The following is a 23,898-nucleotide window of genomic DNA, read 5'->3' as shown; positions in this document are numbered from 1 at the left end:
GCTACTTCTGAATAGTGCTATTGCCGCTTTTGGGTCAGGCTTCTAGGGACACATCCAAGTATCTCAACACACATCCCCGAGTTCAACAATTTCCCAAGACCCCTGAACAGAAGAATGATGGTTGCACCCGAAACTATACAGAACCATGTCGGCAGCGTCTATCACACCTGTCAAGTTATCAGTGTCAGTTTTGACGGTGTCGATTGGGGCCACGACAACGATTCTCAGCGCTCCAAGACACCAATCACAGCGATGACCCAGCTATCGGGAGCAGCACACAAGCCCTGACAAGAGAAACTCATGGCCGCAGCTTGGGTCGAGCTGAAAGAGCAGAAAACATGCAAGCTTTTAACCATGGGGGCTTCTCACAATGGCATTGGCCAGGCTGTACCCTGCTGACCAGTCTCGAACTGCAAGGCCGGTTGTCTGTCCCTGCGAACCCGTTGGCTGTTGCCTTTTGGCCTTCCTATCTTGTACATGCAGCAGTGTCAGGATGATCAGTAGAGAGAGTTAGCTCTCTGCGCGTTTCGATAAGCAACTTTATGTAGCCTAACCTAGAGCTTGGAATATTGATTCACAGACCGATGAACAACAGCCTGATCAGAGATGGGTGATGTGCCCATGTTTACAAGCAGCGGCCCGTTGCATACAGTACAGTCCAGTCCCCATCACAATCAAACAACGGGATCTCTTTCGAATCACCCGCGGGCCGGAGCGTCGAACCCGTCCATCCTTCTCGCTTGCCCTGGCCTCGAGGAGCGAATTGCTCAGGCTCTCTCGACACAAGGGAGCTGCGCCGTCACACCTGGAACCGCCGCTGCCAGGCCCTTGTGCGAGTTCAGGGCATGTTTCCCGTCCGATGTACGAGACACAAAAGCCCTGGTACTACCCTATTCTGTGTGCGACGTCGTACAGCGGCTCGTGAACGAGTTCAACGACATGTGTACGCTCAGGTCGCCCATAACGGCGGCGGCCTGCAATGCGAAATGCAAATCATCTGCAGCAGAGTGACCTCGAATGACTGACCGATTTCGCAGCAGGCGAACGCACGCAGCCCTACAGAATATGCTGACAATGCATCGGATTAGGGGTTATGTTGGGGTTGCTGTAGCCAGGGTTGTAGCGAGATGAAGGTCAGGTCATAGAATAGCAATGATTGTCCACCAACACGACGCCCACAGTAAGCAAACTGGCCCCTGAAGCATCTGTGTCACTATCACATTCAGGGAGACAGACTGACCTACCTACGCTATTGTTTGCTCGGCCTAGTTTCAGTTGAGTCAGCTGGAGCATCGATAATAATAATAAAAACACCGCAAATGAGCAGATTTCCAAGATTTCGATATCTACGTCTCTTGGCAGTAAGGACTGGCAGAAAACAATCGCCGATCGAGGACAAGAATCGTATCCATGCGGGTCCTGTGCTGTACATACAGTAGCATACGTTTTAGCTGCTTAATGTACAAGGATTGCTCAGAACTGTTTCAGCTGCATTTACCCAGAAGTGGCATCCGTATCAACAAAGAACCTTTCTGGCAGACGAGAGAAAGAATGGTGTCAAACTCTTGATAGTGTGGCCACATCCTTATTCTCAATTGGGTCCAGCAATCAACTTCTGGGATCATGGGTAAAGAGAAGCATCAAAACAAAGAACAAACAAGTAAAAATGTCAGCCACACCAGGCTACGGTGCGTCTTTAGAGGTCAGCCCGCAAGTCCAAGTCGACATGGCGCCATGGATGTCGCAAAGGGAGGGGAAGAGTATCGGGATCCTGGTTGTCCTATCGGAGATTTCAACAATTCGGATATCGATCTTTCCGATACACGGTTTGTTTGTTTACTCAAGTCCAGAGCGTCAAATCAAAAGCCGTGTCTCTGTAGATAGCTTCAGAATAACCTGTTGAGACCCTTGCACAGTCACATCGTGGCATAGCGTACATACATATTCGATGCATGCATAGCTCGGCGCTGAATGCGAACAGATCTCTCTGCCTTGCGCCTTGCACCCTGCAGAACTTGGTAAACAACTCGATGCACTCTTGTTGAAAAGCGTCATGGTGTTGTCAATGATAGCGCAAGCCACAACAAAAGCCTCAAGCCATTCCGCGTGCTAGAGTGCGCCATTGATCCGCGTATGGAACCCTCCATAACCAAAATCAGCAAGCCACAGACTGGAGAATCCTCTGCTTTGAGTATCCATTGAACCCTGTGCTCGATCTGAATGCTTCACCTCGGTCCACTCGGCATGAGTTGAGAGCTATTTTGATTAGGCAAGTTACATCGCACGGTAATAGAGTTGATAAAATAGCATGGGGTATCGTGGAATTGGAAACAATCAAGAAAACTAGCGTTGACAACGCACGTCCTGGTGTTTGCTGATACGCAAGCGCCTTGCAAAGACACCAATGGGCAAGTCGTAGATGAGCTGATATTGAGGTATTAGTCTCCTACCCTGAGCCTTGCTAGCTCATCTCGAAATCGAGGTCTCGTCGACAACTGGCTGGAGCGCAACTTGTAACTGTTCATCTCACTCGTCTCTCGTTTGAAGTGGTTCTTACCTCACTGAGACCTTACAGTCAAGCCTGTCTCTGCTTAGGGTTCGAGACCCTGAGGACTTCATCCACCTCTCCGTAAACCGAAACATTTCACGATACTTCAGAATCCTTGAACTTGATCGACTTGACTCTCAAATCGCGATCAATATCCCCACAAGAACCCAACATGCAAAAGTTGCGGGGATGAACCAAGACGACGAACCCGAATGACCGCCGCACGAGCCCCAGCTCTGGACAGGGGCCCCGGCCAAAGGCTTCAAGTAAACCAGATCGCGAAAAAATGGCCCCGATTGGGATTTTCTTCCGCGGTCACGAACTTGGTTTTACATCTTAATCTTGCGACATATGCGGCCTATATTCAGTCTCATATCCAACTTGACCAAGCTCCGCAGGCCGCCCAGGTGAGTGAATAATCCTTTGGTAAGACAAATCGACATCAGCCCTCGGCCTCGCCTAGACATTTGGTGGCTGTTGGAGATTCCAGCTTGGCTAGTTTCCCGATTTGGTGTCTCAAAAAGCAAACATGAAGAACTCTTTGACCAATCAGAGATCACAGACCAATCTCACCATCGACTCCGAACAAGGCCATGCCCTGTCAATTGTCCCAGCACCATTGTCCGCTCACGAATCAATTGGTGATCTTTTTTTACGGCTTGTCGACTTTGGCCAAGTTTCCCGAACCAGAATGTCCTTTCGGTCGGTCTTATTCCGGTAGCATCCGACAGCTGAGGATCGTCTTCTAGGTCGATCATGTCCATCATGTTGACAATCGGTGAATGGCGCACTTGTAAGGCCCCGTTCGTGAGATTCCCATAAGATTACAGATCAGCCATCACGACAGACCAACGGTATCAAGCCATCACATGCGATGCATGGATCTACAGAGGGGATATGTTCATGTCAACAACCGATATGTCGATTCTCAGCGCTGATAGGACGCTCGGTGATGGCCTTCCTCACAGCCTCCCACATCCAGCTGACATCTTGAGCCATTAACCGAACTTGGTCAAGGGAACATGAATCCACAACAGGACGTAGGGCAGACTTGCAAGCGAAGCGGCGGCTACCAACCTAAAGCGACCAGGGGTCGATCCTCGGAGACGAACCATTGACTGCAACTCGTCGTCATGAAAACGCAGGCAGCGAGAAACCAACCCTCATTGAGACTTCTCACTGGATGGTCGGTTCTTGGCCTTTGGTTTGAGATCCAAGATCGTGGTTCATGGTCAGCAAAATGCCACCCTGGTCACTCGCATATGTCTCTTTCGGATGCAGAACACATCCCACTCGGTGTTTCTGAAGCTTATCTCCATGTTTATTGTTTATTGTTGTTTTAAAACTCAATTCGCGCGCGATATAAATCCATCGTCCGCGGCAACATAACGAGGAGACAATTATCATCGTATGCCCTGCTTAGCACGTGATGCAACAGAGCCAAAGAGGGGCATGATAACTTGGAACAGCAATCTTGGTAACTTGCTGGGCAAAGGTTTGTCCCTGGCTCAGCCTGGCAGGATTTGGAACCGTGACCTCGACGACACGTCCACTCGCCGCCACTTGGCGGCAGACGCGAAAGTATGAGGGCATCGACAACAAGAGGTGCGGGGAAATTCCGACTGAGACTGGACCGCAGTCCAAGCTCTTCTGGTGTAGCGGGTGTATCAGATTCCATGTTACACACATTGTAAGCGGGCAGCCCAGATGGTAAGACCAGCCAATGATATCGCGCAATCGCATCCCCGCGAAACTAAGATTGCTGTGGGCACTACCCTGGAGGAGCAGCAGAGCACATGGCTTCCTTGCAAAACTTGACGACTTCGAGATTTGTTGCCTGCCGAAGGGTCCATTGAGACACTGCTGATGGAATGCAAACCCTGGCATCAATCTCGCATAGAGATAGGATAGAAACAAGCAAGCATATATCGCATCCTCTTGCACCCAAGAAACCAATATGCCCAACAAGGTGAAATCAAGAACCGTCATAGGTAGGCAAGAATGGGTCGGAAACATCAATGAATATGATGCAGTAAGATCGACCATAGGAAGCAGCCTTTCCCGTGAAAAGAGGCGATGATTGACTTCAACCAAGACCGTGTTGCTTTGCCGGTGGCAGTGACTCAGTAAGAGGCTTAATGTATGGCCTGGTATCAAGGTCCACTGGACTCATGGCCAAACACAGTTGAGCAGGCAACGTGAGGTTATCACAAGATCCTTTCCGGATCAATCGGTATTCTGGAACCTTTGAAAATTCCTTTCACGGCGGTTGCGGGCGGCATTTGACAAATAACAAATTTGCTTGCGGAGACTTTGACACGAACTGCCGATGGTGTCTCTATCGCCGTCGATCGGGGCGTTCGAGCTGGAGCATTACAAGTAACACCGAGGACCAAGGATGCTTTGAAGCAGCTTAACGTCGGGGACGCTGTGCGAAAGAGGAGCACGAGAGGGTTTTTTGAGTAAGAGGCGGAGCTTTGTATGAGATTGATCAGAGATTTCGTGCCATCGCCATAGCAATTGATAAAAAATTGCAAGGTTGAGTTTTTACCAAGCGCCGTGAAACCCGTGGTGATGTATTTCCGACCAGCCTTGGCACTGCATAAAGTTGAAAGTCGAGTGGGTATCATGGTTGCTTTTTTTCCTTGACATTTTTTCTCCTTGCATGGGACCATTCAGATGAATGGATTTGGTTCCCTCGAGGCGTCATGGATCCAGTTAGTCTGGTTCTCTAACCTTGCGTCGCTGTGGTGAAGAAGCGAGGGATGGACACTTATCGAATTCACTGGGCCCAGGCCGCTAGGAGGTGATTCTGCCGACAAGCCAAGCCAAGCCAATATCCGCATAAGCACCAGTCACGAGACACAAAACGGCCGTAGCGGAGCTATTGAGGCGTGCACAAGAGACGAGATGAGCATGTATAAAAAAAAGAGGAGAGAGTCTAGAGAGTCAAGAACAGGCTTCTTTCGCGTAAAAATGGACCCTGAAGGTACCGTATCTTAGCGCGTCACGACCCGACGTGTGGGGAGACGCTACACCAAAACAAGAATGGCTGCTCGGGTGATTCAGCCTCATTTCACTCAGAAAAGGAGTCAAGTGTGTCATCACTGGCGCGGGTAGCTCCGCTTTGTGGAAGGCTTCTGGAACATTTGCACATTAGCGTCATCTCAAGCTGGGGCCTGGCACGTGCAGTCGTGTCGGTTTTGTGCAAATCTGGACCTCTCTGTGGATAACCTCAAATTGCAGCGTGGTCGGGGACGAGGATGGAACCTCATGGGGTACAGCAACAGTACCACTCTGTCGGTCAAATCAACTCTATCACGAATGGATCTTACGTACTGTAGACGGCAGACGGCACTTGTTGAGCGTATGAGGGGCTCTGATTCCATCGCCGCGAGCCGGATTGCGGGAACAAGAAGACGTAGAAAAATCCACTGCGAACCACTTGGTGACATGCACCAGTTGCAGAGGCCCGGCCTTCAATCCTCGGATGGCAAAGATCTCTCCCACGGTGCCGTTTCGGAGAGTGGATGTCGAGAGTGCAACCAACGGGAACGAGGCTGTTAATAACTAATTCGAGGGGGACCGCCTGTCTCAGGCGATGGATACCCGGTGTGTAGCCCGCTATTTGTTGGTCCTGGGCTCAATTGATGTGATTTTCGTGGTCCTTGCACGCATAAGTAAGAACCGCAGCATCCGCCAAGTGGAAAATATGTAGTCAGCAATTGCCGGCGGCGACAGCTTCATCAAGGAGAGAGAGAGAGAGAGAGGAAAAATCTGCATTCGGCGGTTTCTGCGAGGTGATGGAGTGGCCGATGCAGACTCCATCGTGACCAACCTCATGGGCGTGAGCATGTGCATTTGATGATTTTTAACTTCCTTTTTTCCCAAACTCCCCCTCACTGCGGTCAAGGTGGCTCCTCATCTCACGCGTCTCGCAGCAACCCATGTACGTGGAACGTGTTGCGAGCTGCAAATCATCACCAAAGCCCGCGCGTCTCTGAGGCGTCTTTTGGCGTTTATTTCCATCAGAGACAAGACACGTTTAAAAAAGGAAGAAGAAAAAAGTTATGGGGCTTCGGAATGGGGGCGCGGGCAAGGGATGGGGTTGATCTTAAGTTAAGTTAAGGGTTCTTTGGTTCAGCGTTGAGAGCTACAGGCATTATGAGTGGTGTCAGCATGAGTATCAGCGTCTCGGCTTGGGCGTAATTCGCTGATTGAGCCAAGGCGGAGGCAGCAACGCAACACTATGCACCGCAGCAGGGCGAAGCGAGGGATGATGCATCACCAAGAGAAACAAGACGTGGAGCTAGGAAACCAGGCCGACATCATGTCGTTGACGCCATAATTAAGCAACTCGATCCGAGACTCTCGTGTCTCGCACCCTTCACCCTTTTAACCCTTAACTCTGCAGTAGCCACGGCACCGAGCCAACCTAACGCGCTCTCTGCGAGTTTTACCCCGGACCAGGGGAAAATCAGAGCATGCTATGCCATGCCATCCATACGAGGTGATGCTCTAAAGTGCTTGCACATCCTGACGTATTGACGTCCCTCAAAAGCTTGCTATTGGCATTCTGCAACAGGTGATAGCACTTCTGCAAGCCTGCTGCAGGCGTACCGTCCTCTGGGACTTGTTACCCGTGGTGCTAAGGATCTAATTGGAGTGGCCAGTGGTGTAAAAATGGAAACCGGCACAACCACCTCACACCACCGAGGTTACTCGTGTGTGTTACTTTGACTACTACTAACCTTGTCGTCAAATCCTCTTGACAAGCTTGCGGCTCTGTCTGTTCCTTTTCATTTTCACGGTCTCACGGGAATATGAACGAGACCATTCGGCTTTAACAGCGCGGAATTCGGGACCTAGATCGATAATAGAAGGGTCCGAAACAGATTCTAGACAATGTCTCATCTCTGTAGAGACTGCCGCTTCGTTGAGAAGCAACTGCACAGCAGTATCCGATCGTGGTTCTGCTCTGCAAAAGACTTCCGAATTTGGTGATCCCTGAATTGGGAACTCGGAGAGTGAATGCGGGGCAGAGACTAGTTTCAAGCTTCCTAGGCTCTAAATGGCAGAGTTTCAAGGCTCAATCGCACTAGGTCCCACGCCTGCTCCATTGATAGATAGCTTAGGTGCGCTTCTCCACTGCTGTAGCTAAGATCCTACGTCACATTTTTGGCATTTTTCCAAGGTCAAATGTGAGGGAGAATTGAAACCTGCATCGTGGAGGTAGGGAAATGATGAGGAAATATGAGCTCAGCTCAGCTCAGAGAGCAGAGCCCCAAGTTTTGTTGGCGTTTTGACATTTGCCTTGCTTCTAGCCGAGGATTGAAGGCGAAATATTGAATCTAGTCTGACCATTGATGCACCTTGAACGATAAGTCAGCCACTCTGCTGGGACATGGGTAAGTCGGATCACAGCCCAGTACTCCGCAGCGTACGGATAACGCCCAAACCACTAGGTTCACTTTCAAAAGACCGTCAATCGCGAATCTGGCACGTCTAATAAAGGACCGTGGTCGAGACAACTCTGGGTACCTGGCGGTCTGGTGTTGAATTCAGGGACGCGCAAAGCCACCAGCAGCCTCAATATCATCTGTTCTCCCTTGAAGATCGGCAGGGAGAAGTGGCTCATGCCATGCCCGCGAGACGTGGCTTACCTATGCCGGTCTTTGTTCAGCCCGCCTATGTTTCGTCTTTTGGTTGGTAGTCCGAAATTGGGCGCTGAACTGTCGCAGTTAGATATCTCAACGATTGCGGAGGAAACATTTGAGATATTGCCAAGCGGGCGACAATTTCAGCCAAAACCATTCAATGCAATTACCTTCACAGACCTGTGTCCGGAGTTGCTGTTCCTGGCGTGAGGGGTTTCCGAGGCCAAGTGATCATTTCTGGGCAGCTAAACAGTAGAGAGTTTAAACCATACTGAATTACGGATACCACTCCCATCAGTCTTGATCCATCAGAGTCAAGAGCAAAGCCAAGATCACCACGGTCAAACTCTCAGACCCTAGGGAGGCACGTCATGATAGTTAAACCAGCCTCTTGACCATACGAATCGCTCGTCACATATGGGTCAATTCCTATCAAAGAATCATCATCAAGAAATGACGAATGAGGTATGGCAGAACATAGAAACTAGAAGATCTACAGGCTGGCACACCTTTGGTCATGGTTCACAGCCAGATCTGGATATCTTGACCCTCCGCGTCGGGAACAGCCAGGGGAGCCTGGCCGGAGTTCCTGGGGCTACCCCTCACTGGCATCAAGCCGGCGCATGTGAGAAGTGAGAAAAGAAGTGGTGACAGAAACCCCCAATGCAAAAAAGAAAAGAAAGCTTTGTATGAGATCAAAGTTCGATCAGACTGTTGCCTGTCTGATCGGGCTCAGAAACCGGCGATGGCCTGGAAAGTCTCATTTCCAGCACCTACACCAACACCAACACCAACACCGTCACCCTTACCTTGACTCAATCACTGTCTCTGCCTTGCTTCAGTTGCAGGTTACATGTCAGATACTGTCGATCCAACTGTGCCCGTTGCACTTTGAAGCTATTTTGTCAATTCGTGCAGCTGTGCAGGGTTCTTGACGCTAAACCTAGCTCGCCCTTCAACTTTGGGTTTCCTTTTCCAAGCTCTCCCGTTCGCCCAGCCACCTGGGTCCGGCCTAAGATGCGCTGACTCCAGAGTCTCATGAAATGCGCGTCTACGCCGTCTCATTGGCCCTCAGAAACTCCGTCGCCATTTGACGCGGGCGCGTTATAACGTGAGCGCGAGATGGACGGGTTAATAAAGGGGTGCAGGTCTCGTCTCGAGCAGACGTGTATGTGATACTTTCCGGCTTTCGGGCCCATTTGCGAGTTTTGCTTCCTCATGTGGTCGTGTGCTCTCGGCGTGTCTGTCTGTGCCTGTGCCTGAACCTGGAACTAGGCCCGGTGCCTTGATCGTGTGCCTGGTGTCGTTGCCGTGAGAAAGGATTGTGGAGGTTTTGGATGATCCCACACCTAACCACATCCCGCGCGCGAGCAATGCTCCTGATTTGGTGAGACTTGAGGCCAACAGGAGTCTATTCTCCTCCAGCCGATGCCTGGCCAAACTGAATACTTGTGTCAACTTTGACGGAAGCTGTGGTTTGAGTGCCACCAAGTACAAGCGGCTGAAGCAATGTTTCACGGAGGTTGAAATGACTTATAACGAGGCGGCGACATTCTCAGATACCACAGGGACAAATGGAACGGCTGTTGGATCCCGAATCGAAAGAACATTCCTTTGATAGCATCAAAGGACTTCAAAGACCCTGAATCGTTGGAATCTCAATTACTCTCTAAAGTTAATCCATTTCGCTTGTCGACTAGGCAACTCGAGAAGCTCATCAATCACTCACAACGAGGCTTTTTTTTTTGTTTTTTTTTGTTCCTGTTGTACGGAGTAGTGGCCGACACACAGGCGGGCTAATGTGCATAGTATATACCAACACCATATCTGCGTCATTACCTTCACAAAATGTTTCCTGTGCTTGTGCCTGCCTAACGTCTTATGCGTGCCATTCGTACAGGCATGTTCCTTTTCGGCGTGGAGACGTTCTGGTGCGCTGTGGAGAGGGCCAATTTTTTCTCGGCTTCCCTTGCACCAGTAAATTTGAAGCGGCGGCATGGGATGGAAATGAGCATCGGGCGACTTATTACGAACTGAGCCCGCTGACGGGCACGTACAAGACAGGCAAGATGAGCGCAAATATCGGTGAAGCTGTACGAGTTGCCATGACTAGCCTTGAATTAGATTTGTTAGGAGGAGTCTGATCCATGGCGAGACAATCAATCTGTTGGTGATGCCATGAGGTGTGATGTGATACAGCAGCAGATTTCAATCTATAATAACCAACAAAAAAAAAAGGACTGTGCCTATCGGATACCACCTACAGTGTTATAACGACCGTTGATATGGGCGGGACGTCTGAGTGAGTTAGCAGTAGCGTCGGTCTCCATGCAGCCACTGCATTGAATATCTTGTTATAATACTCCGTATCCATCATGTTTTATTACCTGCACAGTATCGCCAAGCACCTCCTTTTACCAACAGTTGCATATACCCGCCTTACATGGACGGGGATGAGGAAACTGAGATCGTCTATGAGATGGGTCTGATGCGTATGAGATCCAACCGGATACGTATCGGGCGAACAAATTTGTTTGCGACATGATAGCGATCTCGCTTTATCAAAGTGGCACCTGGCACGGATTTTGAGCTCAGAATAGTATCGAGCAAGATCATGTCTAGAACAGGGAGATGAGGCTGAAGGCGAGACTGACAACTCATTCAAGGGGGCTACTTTTAGTTGATGAAGCGGTCGAACAATGACATGCAGGAGAAAACATGGCTTCGATATGATTTGTGTTTATGTACGGATATGTGAATAGTGTCAGATTTGTGAATAGCGTCGTCAAAGCGGGGACATGTCCGCGGTTGAGCAAACTTTCGACGACGGTGGCTCAACGAATTACGATACGCCTGAGGAGCAAAGCGGGCTTGGCATTATACGCAGAGCAACCTACCTACTGTAGATGCTGCTCCGTGCTGTGCTCCCAAAACCTAGCATTCAAGGGTTCTAGCAGGGCAGAACGCTGACAGCGTCTCACGACTTTTGGTACTGTACCACGGCCGGCCCGTCACCCCTGAGCTAGGCTAGGCAACACGAGGAGAGGACCGCGCCGATGAACGAACACCATGCTACGTACAGGTACAGATACAGATACAGATACAGTGGCAGTGGTCGTGACAGTTTGACGTTTACAGCTAGAGAGCTGACAATCATGTACAAATGACAGCTGCACAACACAGCATAAGTTAAGTTCACACAAGAGGCAAAAAGCCAAGGCCAATCAAGTGAGAGCTATGCGAGCCTCTCATCTGGCCCAAGGCTTGTCTAGCGACCTGTAGTTCAGTGGATATATTGGAAAGTCAAAGTAAAGATCGCTCGCTGTGGGGATTGAGTGACAGCTTTGGATGTGAGGGAGACTGAGAATGACATTGATGCTTGAGCACTCGATTACATGCATGATTAGTTGAGATGCAGAAGCCCGATGCGGCCAATTGATTGGTCCGGGGAGGATGTAAGAGTCGATAATACCTGAAAGCAATGCGAGCAGCGGATAACTACTGGTGGTTACTATAGCACGAGGGCTTTTCAGTCCGTCAGAGCCCTTTAGTGATTGTCATAGGCTCTGGCTTTTCTGGCTGACAACCTACGCCCCCCTAACCCACAGAAAACTCCCTTTGGTCGCCGAGATGGGGAACTGGGCTGACTGAGATGAAAGTCAGGATCTAGGCAAGACTCGAGGTAATCGTATTAGTCTCTGTCCAAGTCTCGTCGCGCAGGTGCCGCGTCGGTATGGGCCCGTACTTAGGAACGACACGGTTGTCGAGGAAGACGAGACGAGACGGGACGCGATGGCTTCACGCTCCCGTCGGGGCTGCAAAGGAGGCAGCTTGTGGGCTTGTGAAGCAGCAAGCGCAGCAAGTGGTTCATGGGCTAACCCAACCTCAACGTGCACACGCATCAAGTAACTAGCTGCGCCGGGCAACGACGAGTCCAGCCAAGTCGACTCTTTTCTACCTGCGGGAACAGTCAGTCGTCGTGTCCAACGGGAGCTTAATCCGTCCGTAGTGATGACGAGTGTGGGATGTTGGCTAAGTTACGGGCAGCTCGGAACCCCGTTGGAGTGCAGAAGCGTCCACTGTTGACCGGAGTTTTTTATGTTCATGACACTATCACTGTAAGGGAACCCATGCTTTTGAAGGTTCAGACAAGCATTGCATTCGCAACCCGAGCAACAGGGACGATGTTCTGACAGATGGATTTGTTATTGTTGGGGTCTCTCAAACAGGCCCCTGGCCATCACCTTATCATGGAATTGGTGCAACCAGTGACAATATCTCATGATTTCTGTTTCGTTTTCAACAAGCTAAGCAGCCGTAGCCTGTCTATCGCTGTCACCTCAATTCAAGCGCATTGACTTTTGACTCAATATGACGATTGTTGCAGTGGGCCAGAGGCCGCATTCATGGCGGGCACCCTCAACTTGGTCTTGAGGGTGTTGTCGAGATCTTCATATGTCTTTCTTGGTTGCCATGATAAAGACCAAGTGGTGCATGCATGCAAATGTGACGGTTCTTTACAGCTGGTGCCTGCCGACTCGCTGTGGTGAGCCTGTGTAGTGCTCCTTAATAGGTCGCCCGGCCATTGACTGGACGTACAATGCTTATAAACAAGGACAACCTATGGGCCGGCTGTGGCCCTGCTCGACGAGGCCGTGAAGCGGCCATGAGCAGAAGTTCTAAACAAACAAACTGTCGTGGCCGCTTGAGAGAGGACTGCGTTATTGAAGTATATAATGATAAATGTCTTGGTCAAAACTTGAAAGCAGTCAACAAGTAATAGATTCGGCCGAGTGCATCGTGCCATCAAAATATTGAGGCTCTCGGCTTCATTTTGAAGACACCTCTCATTCCACGGCAAGGTCGATTCAACATATAATTCATGATTGCTTTAATCGAACTAACTCGTAGTCATTGTTTCTGTTCTGTATCGGATATATGTCTCTCCATGTTTGCCATCTACGTATGATTGAATCAGAGCAAGATAAACCATCCACGATCAATCCGATCTATGAGCAATCATGAATACCTCAGACCGGATTACAAAGTTCTTTCCCGGCATGGTTTCTCCTAGCCTTGACGCGGTCATCTTCAATCAGCCTTCTTTTTAGAGTCACCTTCACTTTCACCTTCACATTTTTGATGTTTTTATTTTATTTTTCTTACATGCGGTCTCACACGCCCGTCTCCATTCGCGGATCCCTGCCTCAAGCCCACGCCGTATTTCCTCAGCCGAGAGACAGAACACGCTACGACACGACACAATTGGCACAAGTCGACCTGCCCAGCGCAGCTCACACGCTTGACACACGCTTCACCACGCTTCTAACCAAGCCCCAAGTGAGTGCTAGCGTCCGCCCAAAGTTGCTGCATTATACCTTGCACACCCCATGTCGCCCTCCGGTTTCTTGTGCTGTATTGTATTGTAATATTGTGTTGTGCTGTGCAGAGTTGCGTTGTGCTGGCCCTCCGCTCACACCCAATCCCATTCTGCTCTCAGTGCCCCAAGCAGAAGCTACCTGAGTTTAGCCCCAGCCTCCGAAAGAGCGTGCCTTGAATTAGGTACGCGATGGTCAAAGTGGTGAGGTCAAAGTATCGTAACTCCGCCCGCAAAAAAGAGAGGAGGCATTTCATTGAGTGCATTATCTATTGTGAAGCTGATTTGTGTCCTTTATTTGTATTTATGCTACAAGAGTAAAAGGAGAGTCAATGATTAGCATTTCCTTGAGGAACATGAATGTAAAAAGCAAATGAGAGTTCTTTATTGGTAGATTTGATGGATCTGTAAAAGCAAATCGAATGGAAGCTTCCTTTTTCCTCTGGCAAACCTCAAACTGCCAGGATTTGCGTTCCCTTTGGTGGGCGCGCGACCCGAGCTTAGGTGGGCAACTCCTGGTGGCCTCCTAGCAGGGGCCGGTTTAGGTACCTGCACCACCTGTTGCCCAGCAAACCGGTACCTGGTCAGCGTACCCGCAAGCGGTCGGTGGCCGTGAAAACAGGGCAGGTCGGTCGCTATAAGGGTAATGATTGAGCGAGTCCATACCAGGTCTTGCGAGAGAGACAGGAGATTGAGATATTGAGGATGAGATAAGTCGCGTATTAGCAGTGCATTCATCAATGTTTGAAGCAAGGACGGATGGTGCATGCAATGCAGTAACGAATTAGACTAAGGCAGAGCACAGAGCAAAGTACACCACCCATCTCACACACCCAAGATCCCAGCACACTCCTAGTTAGACGACACACTCACACTCCGCCTGCATCTGCGTTTATGTACATACATACGGGTACACCTCACGCCCCTGGCAAGCTACTAAGTTAGAGCTAGCGTACTTTAGGCCATGCCATGGATGGGGATGGATTGGATGGAGCTATCCACCCATACAAACCATGGATCTCTCTCCTCTTGCTGCACTGCAGTTGGTTAAAACTACCTACTCTACTCGCGTACCTGGCACCCAGTCCTTTTCCTTCTTCTCCATCCTCCTCCTACCTCTTCATCCTCCCTCCTCCCCTTCCTCCTCTCGTTTTGTTGATTCCCTCATTCTCTCATTCCGTCTTCCTCTCCTGACCCGAACACAGCAGGCCTGAAGACGCTTGAGACGAGGAGAATTCTCAACTTGACTTGACTCCCCCCCCAGGGCTTTCGCTCGACATCTCTCCCTCAAAAAGCCCCCCCATCCCGCCCTATTAAAGGCCAGGAACCACCAAAGGCTGTGAGACTAGGACCAGAAACAGGCCGGACTGTGAAAAGTGAATCAAAGAGACCTTTACTGGTATTTCGCTTTTCTACTTCCACTTCGCCCTCTGTAATCTTGCCCTCCAGCTTCTCCTTCGACTCTGTAGAATTCCTCGGTTCATCCACCAGGAATTCCAGTCTCAAATCTCAATATCCACTCCCTCGCCAACGCCATCGCTTCCGCTCCCGCCGCCGACGAAGCCTCCCATCGACGAGCCCGCTCCCTTGATTCAATTCAGTTCAACTCGACAGCGACCACTCTTCAACCCTTCCCGAAACTAGTCATCGAACCGAAGACTAGTCGCCAATCAATTCTGGGTATCCCTTGGATTACAGGAAAAATCTAGGTCAAAGTGACGATTGCGAGTTATTCAACTCTCAATCCCGCAGCACCCTAGAGAATTCCGAACCATCCACACACACTCCGTCGTGAGTTAATCAATCGCGACCTGTTCGGTTACATCGCTGTCGTTCTGACTCGATAATCGAACCATCAAAGGCGTTCACGAGCGTAGGAAAGGTATGTCATCGCCGTTGCTGCACGGCGCCGGGGACATATCATATCTAATTTCCGTATAGCTGCATGCCGAGTGTTCAACTCCCGCATACCGCTCTCCTCACCACAGCCACGACCACCACGCTTTTTCTCCTTGAGATCTACCCAGTGGGAGACGTTAGCTCGTTATTCCTGCTTGATTCGATTCAGGGACTGTCTCAGCTTCTCAACGAGCTTTGCCCATCTCTCCGACGTGTGGCTGTAAGACCTGCCCCTCCCCCCTCGATACCATACTCGTGCCAGCTTGTCATGTCGTCTATCGCCCAAGGGATAGTTGCATAGGTCCATTTCGCCGTGTAATGTAATGCCTCCAGCGAGTCACGAGCTTGGCGAAATTGAGATTTGGCTAGTATTAAACTTGATACTGACGCACATACCGCATTAGAGCCCTTGAGTCGATCTCGTCTTTAAACGGCCCCCTTTCCAATCCCTTTTCTTTTTTAACTCCACTATCTACATGCTCCTGGTCTCGTTACCAGCCACGGTCACTCTTTTCATCATTTTCACCCACGTTCTTTAATATCTTAATATCCTAATTAATCGGCTTCGCATCACTCCTTTTTGCAGCTAAAGTCACTCTCTCTTTTTGCGACTTTCCGACCACAAGATTCCTGGCGAACAAACAGTCTCTCCTTTGACACCAAGCCACAGGCACTATTCTGCCCCGTCACCGCCCACCTGAGAAACCCCAATCACCTACCACCCAATATGGCGTACTCTCAACACGACGACTCTTACTTCGTGGAGTCTGAAGAACCTCATCACAGAATCACTGCCCAAGAAGCAGCGCGAATGATGGCCCGTCAACGGCAAGACATCATCGGCGTTGAGCTATCACGATTAGCAGGCGATGAGTACCTCGAGGATATCATGCAGCATATGCGACAAATGGAGGTATGTTGCCGCTTTGACGTCCACCACGCCTCATCTGCTAACAATTTATAGGATGAGACTCTACCAGATGCTTCCCTCATCGATATGCAGCGCGAGATCCAGTGGTTCATGCGACCTTATTTGATAGACTTCCTCATCGAGGCTCATGCCGCTTTCGGCCTCCTCCCCGAGACTCTCTTCCTCACTGTTAACCTCCTCGATCGATATTGCTCTAAGCGAGTGGTGTACAAGCAACACTACCAGCTGGTTGGATGCGCTGCACTACTCATCGCTGCCAAGTATGGTGACAAGAAGGACCGCGTTCCCCAGATTCACGAACTCAACAACATGTGCTGCGGACTTTATGACGCTGGCATGTTCACACAAATGGAGATGCATGTCCTCAACACCCTCGATTGGATCATTGGCCACCCCACCGTTGACTTCTTTTCGCAACTAATGGTAGCAGAGGAGGGTGACGACCAGGAGGTTGCGCACATGGCCGCCTATCTGTGTGAGATTGCCTTGTACCATCGCGACTTCGTTTCCACCAAGCCTTCTGTCATGGCTCGCTCATCTCTCGCCCTCGCACGAGCTATCCTTGGCCGATCTGAAGTTAACGATGGAGGTTGGGACCAGACAGAGAACGTTACCTTGATCACATTGTCGCATCACCTTCATCAACCCTCGCCTACACTTGCGCGCAAGTACTCAACAACAGGTTTTTCTCGGGTGTCGCAGAAGCTGGCCGATTTCATGGCTGAGCAAGCTGCGATCGCCCGTCGAGCTGCTAACCCAGCTACTCCCCTAGCCGAGCCCATCAACAAGCACACGAGCAACATCTACAGCACTCCCCAAAAAGGACACAGCGCGATGGGGTTTGATGGTTACCTAACACCCCCGATCACCCCTGACGGCAACTCTTTGATGGGCAACCACAACATGGCAAAGGAGTCTTACGGCTTACCTCCTCGATGCCCAGTCACACCAACACCTCCACACCATGCGGCAGTATATGGACAACAACAACAACACCACCAATACGTCGGATACGTTAACCAGCATGGCATGAACCAATAATGCTCCCATCATGACAAGATATTGAATCGACGATTCGACCTTCGACGTTCACCCATGTACATCATCGTGGCTTCTACACTATCTCTCCGACATTCTATTACTTGTTCGAAATCATTGCATGGTCGGTCGCACAACAGAATGATCTTTCCACATATGTTTTGGCATTTAGCGACTGCTTTCCATTTCCTTGCGATTCAAACATTTTCTCAATATCAAGTCTAGCGGCACCAAAAAAAGGAACACGCGGATCATACCCTTTTTTTTCTCTGTTTTTTTTTTTTTCTAGCAAATTTTATGCATCAATTTTATTTCAGGCTCCATACGACTTGCTCTCCCGGTGTGGAAGGAATCCGCATACCCCCAAGGGGACCAACGACAGGTCACCGTTCGGGTAAAAGTGGTTGACGACATAGATTACACATGAAGGGCCTGGCCAACCTCGAGACGGAAGAAGCAAAAAGGAAGACCGAGAATACACCAACACAGGTCCCTCGCGGTGGATAAAAAGGATACCCCTGGATTTTGGGACATAGGCGGTTATGGACCGACCAGCTTTATTAAAACAGGGACGATGGTGTCTGACCTCGGTCTGGTACGATGAGGCGGCCTACTCTTCACGACAGCAGCACTACGTCTGCATAATTCTTTCAAAGGTGGATGGGGTGGCGATACATAGTTGGGAAGCCATTGGCATGCACAACAACAAAACGTTGTCCCGGGGGAGGATTTTGGCATTAATCGTGCCTTTGGTTGGATCTACGAAGTCAGGCTAGTTCCTTTCTTCAGGCCCTCGTCCTGTGTATAGATAGTTGTACGTAAAACAGGCACAAAAAAAGAAGTAAAAATTCTTTTAACTTGAACTGTTCAAATCGTATTCATTTCTCATACCCGATGGTAGTATTCGGTGATTATTCAACACGGAGATCGATTGTTTCAATTTGGCCTTGTCAAGGCTTAAGCCAAGCCGTCATACCGATGTTTCTGGTTCAGCCACGTCTTTTGTCTCTTGTCTCTGAATCTGTCTTCGAATTCTCGCTGAACGATCTAGATCGTCGATGGATGGAACGGAGGTTGGGAGCCTGACGTCAGGAAATTTCCCGCATTGGAGAGACTTTAATTTCGCATCTTTAACAACTAACTTGGCCTATTCATTCTCCCAACCAGCCTAGCCTAGCCCTAGCCAGCGCAGTATGGGGAGCCCCTGACTAGGAGACGCATATGTATGGAACTACTGAAGTAGGGCATATTATTAGCATAGTAGTGGCGTTGTCTCAAGGGATGTTTCCCAAGGTTTATTATAGTGAATAGTGGCTGGTATTGGCCAGGTTCATGCTACCCCTGGACGCTGCAGGTTGGGAGTTGAAGATGCGCTGACTCCTATTGGCTGCGCGCCCTCATGCAGGGCTGATTCTTTAATTTTGATAGAAAGTCTATTGAATCATATCTCGTTGTGTCATTCAGTGTCGGGCTGAATAGTTTCCATTCCTGAGTTGTGTTAAGGTGTGGTGTCGGGCATTGAATTGTAGAGTTCCAGCTGACAGCATGCATTCCAGGACCAACATCCTGGATTACGGGTCTCGCAGCGGTAGTTCTATGGATGTCTTATGAGCTACGAGTAATGGAGGGATTTACTACAAGTTGACTATTGCCGTGCTGTCCATGTTGGTTGATATGGACTTTTGGTTGGGAGATGGTATGCTGTACGGTATTGTTCAGTGTCATGCCGAGACAATATTGACTCGTAATTCCTTGCTTCGTGGATTTACATTGAATATACGATGTGACAGTCGAATGTGGTCGTGCTTCATTTCTTCTCTAGGGCACATCATTAAGCTATGTAGGCGGAGATCAATGCTCAGATCCCGCTGTAAGTGTTATCTGAACGGTGTACGTGCATTGAATACCAGAACGGAGTGACCCTTCTATATAATGTCCAACACCACTATAGCTACCGCGAGGACTCAAAGAATATACAGGAAAACAATACACCGATAGAGCACAGATACAAGCAAAAGACCCCGAAAAGGAGTCACTCATGAGTCTATTCGTCGCGCATTGACGAGGCGAACATGAGCCCGCATCCTCATGTAGGGTAGCAATAGTTGACTCGGCCGAGAGCGATATGGCAAATTACGTCTCCACCCGCGATGGAGGTGACTGGCGCATTGAGAGCCCGTGACGAGACGGAAATTAAAACACCACCACTGACGCGATATGTCGCAAAAGCAAACAACACCCGCGCGCCTTACACCGTCTTTTCATATCTTCATTCTTGAGAATGTGTATGGACGGGGTGTGAATAGACACAGCTCGCCCCAAGTCTGAGCCACATGATTTGTGGCTGTTGAGGCTTGAGTTACACAATGTTGTTCTAGCTTCTGATTCGCTGGAGTCGCTTGTGCATGCAACATACCTTAGTAGTACCTAGGGTTTATCATGAACTTCAGGTTGGAAATTACAAAGGTATCACCTCTTCCTCTTCTCTAGAATGCCGACGACGGACCACGATGACCTGAAAACCTCGAGGTCGATTCAGGCAAACTGAGAGAGAGCCAGGGCAATCCCCAACGCATTCATTACAAGGCCAATGATCAAAGGTTAGGATGAGTTCACCTAGTAATGAGAGTCGCTGCGACGTATATTGAGAAGTGGTAGATTAAAAAAAGGACTATTAACCATGCTCAATCGACCAAACATCATGTCATAAAAGCGCGCCGACCGCCCCCCGTATCATCCCAGCCCAATAAGTAACTCAATGCCTCCATGTTCGTCCATGGATTCTATAGATCTGTCCCTTTCGCTCCCAAGACAACAGCAAATATTTTGATGTCTAAAAGCAACACTGTTTTTGTTTCGGCTCTATTGAACCTTTTGCTGCTGTTCTTTGCTCAGAATGATTGTTAGTCAACACTTAAGGGTAAATACCCACCCAGGTGATGAGAAAGGTATGTATTGGGGAATAAATACAATCAAGGGCCAAATTAACCTGGCCTCCTCCCCGGCAAGAACACAATTTCTGGTCTCTTGTAAAGCTTGACGATCTCCTCGGTAGAGCGTTAGCCCACGCGTTGCCGCTTAATTCCTCGATCGGGCGTGCTGTCTAGCCGTAGGTCACTGCGGGTAATTTCTTCTGTACCTGCAGGACTCGGAGTATTGTGGTGGCTCACATGGGGAATAGGATGCCCGGTATGTAGTGACGAATTCGGGTGACTTTGGTCTGTATCAAGGCTGAAGTTGAAATCAGTGCCATCGGTGTTGTACTGCCCATCGCCAAATAAAGCGTTGCTGTCAAAAAACTGATCGAAATCTGCTGGATGAGGATCAAAGTAAGCCTCGGTATCCCCTAGACCAGGTACATGCCCGGAAGGACTCAGTGGTCCGAGTATACTACCAAGTTCGCTAATCTTTGCATCCTGCTCGCTCTGAAGACGATGAAGTTGATCTAGATCCAACTGGTTGGTGTTGATCTCGTTCAAGGACGGCGGGGCCATGGGAGGTCCCATGATAGGGGAAAGCGGACGGGGGTGGAGGTGAGACGGAGGTTGAGGTAGGCATAGTTGGCATGGCCATGTGAGCACCTGATGTAGGTATTTGAGCAGCAGCAGCAGCTGGTGTGGCAGAGACTGGGGTTGGGGCGGGAGTTGACCTGGCAGATGGAGCAGAGGAGGACTGGCCAGCCATGAAATTCACCAATTTGCTTCGTTGGGCATTACTCAACGTGTTGGGGGCGTTGGCCACAAGCTCGGCAGCCTCTGGCAGATCCATGCCATGATTGTTGGTTGCATTGTGTTCATTGATCATCTTCAACATCTGCTCATGAGGATTTGCCTCTAGTTCCTGACGGAGAGTGGGGGAATTTGTGTCGCTAGGTGAATTCTCTTGGAGTTCTGTGACATGGCCCATTTCAGGGTTGTGATGATGGACAGTTTGGTAGGTTGAATTGACAGGTGTTGACCTGTTTGGGGTAGGCGATCTAACTGACTGGGCGCGGCTCTGGTTGGGAATAGGGGGTAGCAGACCGCGAGCCTTCTTATGAGGTGTGCCATATGATGAAGGATCCATCTGTTGGATGAAGTCTCCAAGATCGACCACGCTGCCATGTTGGGCGGACTGTTGATTCTGATTCGTGAGCATGCTCGAAATAATATCATTTACATTCTGCGAGTTGCCCTGATCCTCCAGTGTTTTTCGAAAGACATTGGCAAGAAAGTTAAGAATGGCGTTGATAGAATTCTGATGACGGTCGTGCTGATTCTGAAACATGACCGCCTGTTGATAAAGATCGTTGTTGTTTCTTTGTAATCGATTAATGGCACCGAGAATCAATTTCTGTTGTTCTCGGACTTTGCCCAATTCTTCTCGAACCAGAGTCAACTCTTTCTTTGGTATGGGCTGAGAATCACCAGCCGGTAATGATCGAGGAGGCTGGGCTGCAGAGGCCCCTAGCCCAGACGCGAGGATCTCCTCGGTTGCACCCTCGTCCTCACTGTCGTTATCGATTTCAGTACCCTTGGCACCCTTCTTTGCTTTGCTTCCACTCTTGGGCTTGTTGATAAGCCACAGGAGATTTGGGTGTCCGCGTCGGAAATATGGGTTTGAGTACTCGCTAGGGCTCTTATTCTTGCGCTCACTGGCTCGCATTGAGTTGTCCGACAGACCCACGCGTTTGTGGAAGCCATACATATTGAGCTGTCGAACAAAGGATGCATAATTGTTGTGTTTGAACAGTTCTGGAATCAGAGTCTTTGCAAACTCATCCTCATCAAGCACAATGAACGAATCTCCCTTTTCTGACCATCGAATCAAATCTTCGTTTTTGCGCTCCTCCAGGAAACTTGGACATGGTTAGTTTGCCTATTCGACCCCATGGCAGTGGGGAAACCTACCTGCTCAGTTTTTGCACGAAAGGGGGAATCTGCTTGCGCTTTGCTTGCGCCTCTCGCTTGGCCTTCTGGGCCATCTCCTCCAATATCTCAACGTTGTCTTGCTCATTCAAGTTCTCAGAGGGGTTTTGTTGAAGCAGAGCATTATCATCACCAACAAAGTTTCCCCATTGTTCTACTGCTCCATCATAGGGTCGGGTATTGGTCGGAACAAGCGCGCGATTCATTTGCCGTCGAGCAAGTGTGTTCGACGGCGTCGACACAGGCTGAGCATATTGTGGCTGTGCCGGAACCAGACCAAAAGAGTTCCCAACATGAGCATTCCCATCCATGATACCATCAGCACCGTTCATGAAGCTCGAGGGGTCGCCCATTCCATTCCAACGCATCACCTGGTCGCCGGCCGGGTTCCCCGCGTTGTACTGTGGCTGCATTGGCTGCGGTATAGGCATCATTGGGGACGCTCCTGGTGCTGCTCGTTTCCTTGGGTTGGGCGCTGACATGAAAATGGTTCTGGCTCAATCGTTGCTTCTTCAGAAGCGGTGAGATTAAATTTCTGTGGATTGGCGCGATCGATGCCTAATCTAGTCGGGTATGGGTTTGAGACTGCTGATGTTGGTCGCCTTGGAACCAGTTCGCCTCGTCGCCTTGGTGGAAATCGATTTCACGTAATGCGTGCCTTGGGAGGGCGATGGCCCAGAGAGTAATTGTGACTTTATTAAGACGTCTGTAATTGCGTGTGCGCAAACGTTGTCTGTGGTAAGCGGTCAACGACTTATCTTTTGCTCGGCCGTGTCCGGGTTGTGATAAGGGAAAGTGTTCGACCGTCTCGAGGGAGTAGGTGGGAATCGCGAGATAGCCTTGGGAGGTATATGCGAAAAGTTGTCGCAAAAGCCACAGTCAAACGTGATTGATGGTGAAGAGGCACAGCCTTAAAGATATGTTTATGGAGAAGATGGGCGGGCGCGGTACTGAGATCTAAGGACAGCCACTCGTTTGCTCTATCTTCGTGTACGGAGCTCGCGTAGTGATGCCTTAAAGCAGTGTGAGTTGCGCAGCGCGTTTGCCCAAGTTATGTAGTCTGAAGAAAAAGGCTGAAGGGCAGCCTGTGGTCTCGGTCGGTGGGCCTTGCTCTATATAGATCAAGGAAGATAAGAAATGGTGAGCGGCATACCCATCCTGAAACGGCAAGTAATAGGCGATGCACAGGCCGGAAGCTGAAGCGAGCAAGTACCGATTTTGCGATTGAACGGTGGTGCAGTTTGCGTGACGGTGATGATGCTGGAGTTGATGGTCGCGCTGCGAATGGGTCTTCCGGAGCATTTGGAGCGGGCGGATTGAATGTCGAATATTTTTAGGCCAATCAGATTTCTGTCAGAGACATGGGCCCAAGTCTTCACGTGATGATAAGACGACGTATCTCGATCTTGGACGTTGAAGAAAGCCACGACTTTGTAGCCTCTTGGTGGCGCTTTGGCAGTTTTTCCCAACTCAGTTCTGTAAGCTCTATCAATTTCAGAGACAGAATGTCTCGCTTTAAGTACTTGCATCAATTCGGTCAT

The 23,898-nt window shown here is 49.7% G+C and overlaps 4 protein-coding genes; 3 read left to right on the top strand and 1 right to left on the bottom strand.

Moving 5' to 3' along the window:
• Positions 1-606: 606 nt before the first annotated feature.
• FFUJ_00656 (uncharacterized protein) lies at positions 607-1,011 on the top strand (the record flags this gene model as incomplete). Its single annotated transcript, XM_023572629.1, has 1 exon — positions 607-1,011. The coding sequence occupies one exon, from the start codon at positions 607-609 to the stop codon at positions 1,009-1,011; it is 405 nt and encodes a 134-aa protein (XP_023424841.1).
• Positions 1,012-5,596: 4,585 nt separating this feature from the next.
• Positions 5,597-6,115, top strand: FFUJ_00657 (uncharacterized protein; the record flags this gene model as incomplete). XM_023572618.1 has 2 exons in its annotated part: positions 5,597-5,644; positions 5,900-6,115. 2 exons carry the CDS (start codon positions 5,597-5,599, stop codon positions 6,113-6,115), a joined length of 264 nt encoding a protein of 87 aa, XP_023424840.1.
• A 10,093-nt stretch (positions 6,116-16,208) lies between these two features.
• Positions 16,209-17,453, top strand: FFUJ_00658 (related to G1/S-specific cyclin; the record flags this gene model as incomplete). XM_023572607.1 has 2 exons in its annotated part: positions 16,209-16,394; positions 16,446-17,453. The coding sequence occupies 2 exons, from the start codon at positions 16,209-16,211 to the stop codon at positions 17,451-17,453; spliced, it is 1,194 nt and encodes a 397-aa protein (XP_023424839.1).
• Positions 17,454-20,509: 3,056 nt separating this feature from the next.
• On the bottom strand, positions 20,510-22,788 carry FFUJ_00659 (related to heat shock transcription factor; the record flags this gene model as incomplete). XM_023572596.1 has 4 exons in its annotated part: positions 20,510-21,031; positions 21,144-21,340; positions 21,473-22,287; positions 22,340-22,788. 4 exons carry the CDS (start codon positions 22,786-22,788, stop codon positions 20,510-20,512), a joined length of 1,983 nt encoding a protein of 660 aa, XP_023424838.1.
• Between the last annotated feature and the right edge of the window lie 1,110 nt (positions 22,789-23,898).

The sequence above is a fragment of the Fusarium fujikuroi genome, chromosome FFUJ_chr01 (assembly GCF_900079805.1).
Source record: "Fusarium fujikuroi IMI 58289 draft genome, chromosome FFUJ_chr01".
NCBI classification, from domain to species: Eukaryota; Fungi; Ascomycota; class Sordariomycetes; order Hypocreales; family Nectriaceae; genus Fusarium; species Fusarium fujikuroi.
This window is presented reverse-complemented; position numbering and strand designations above follow the sequence as displayed.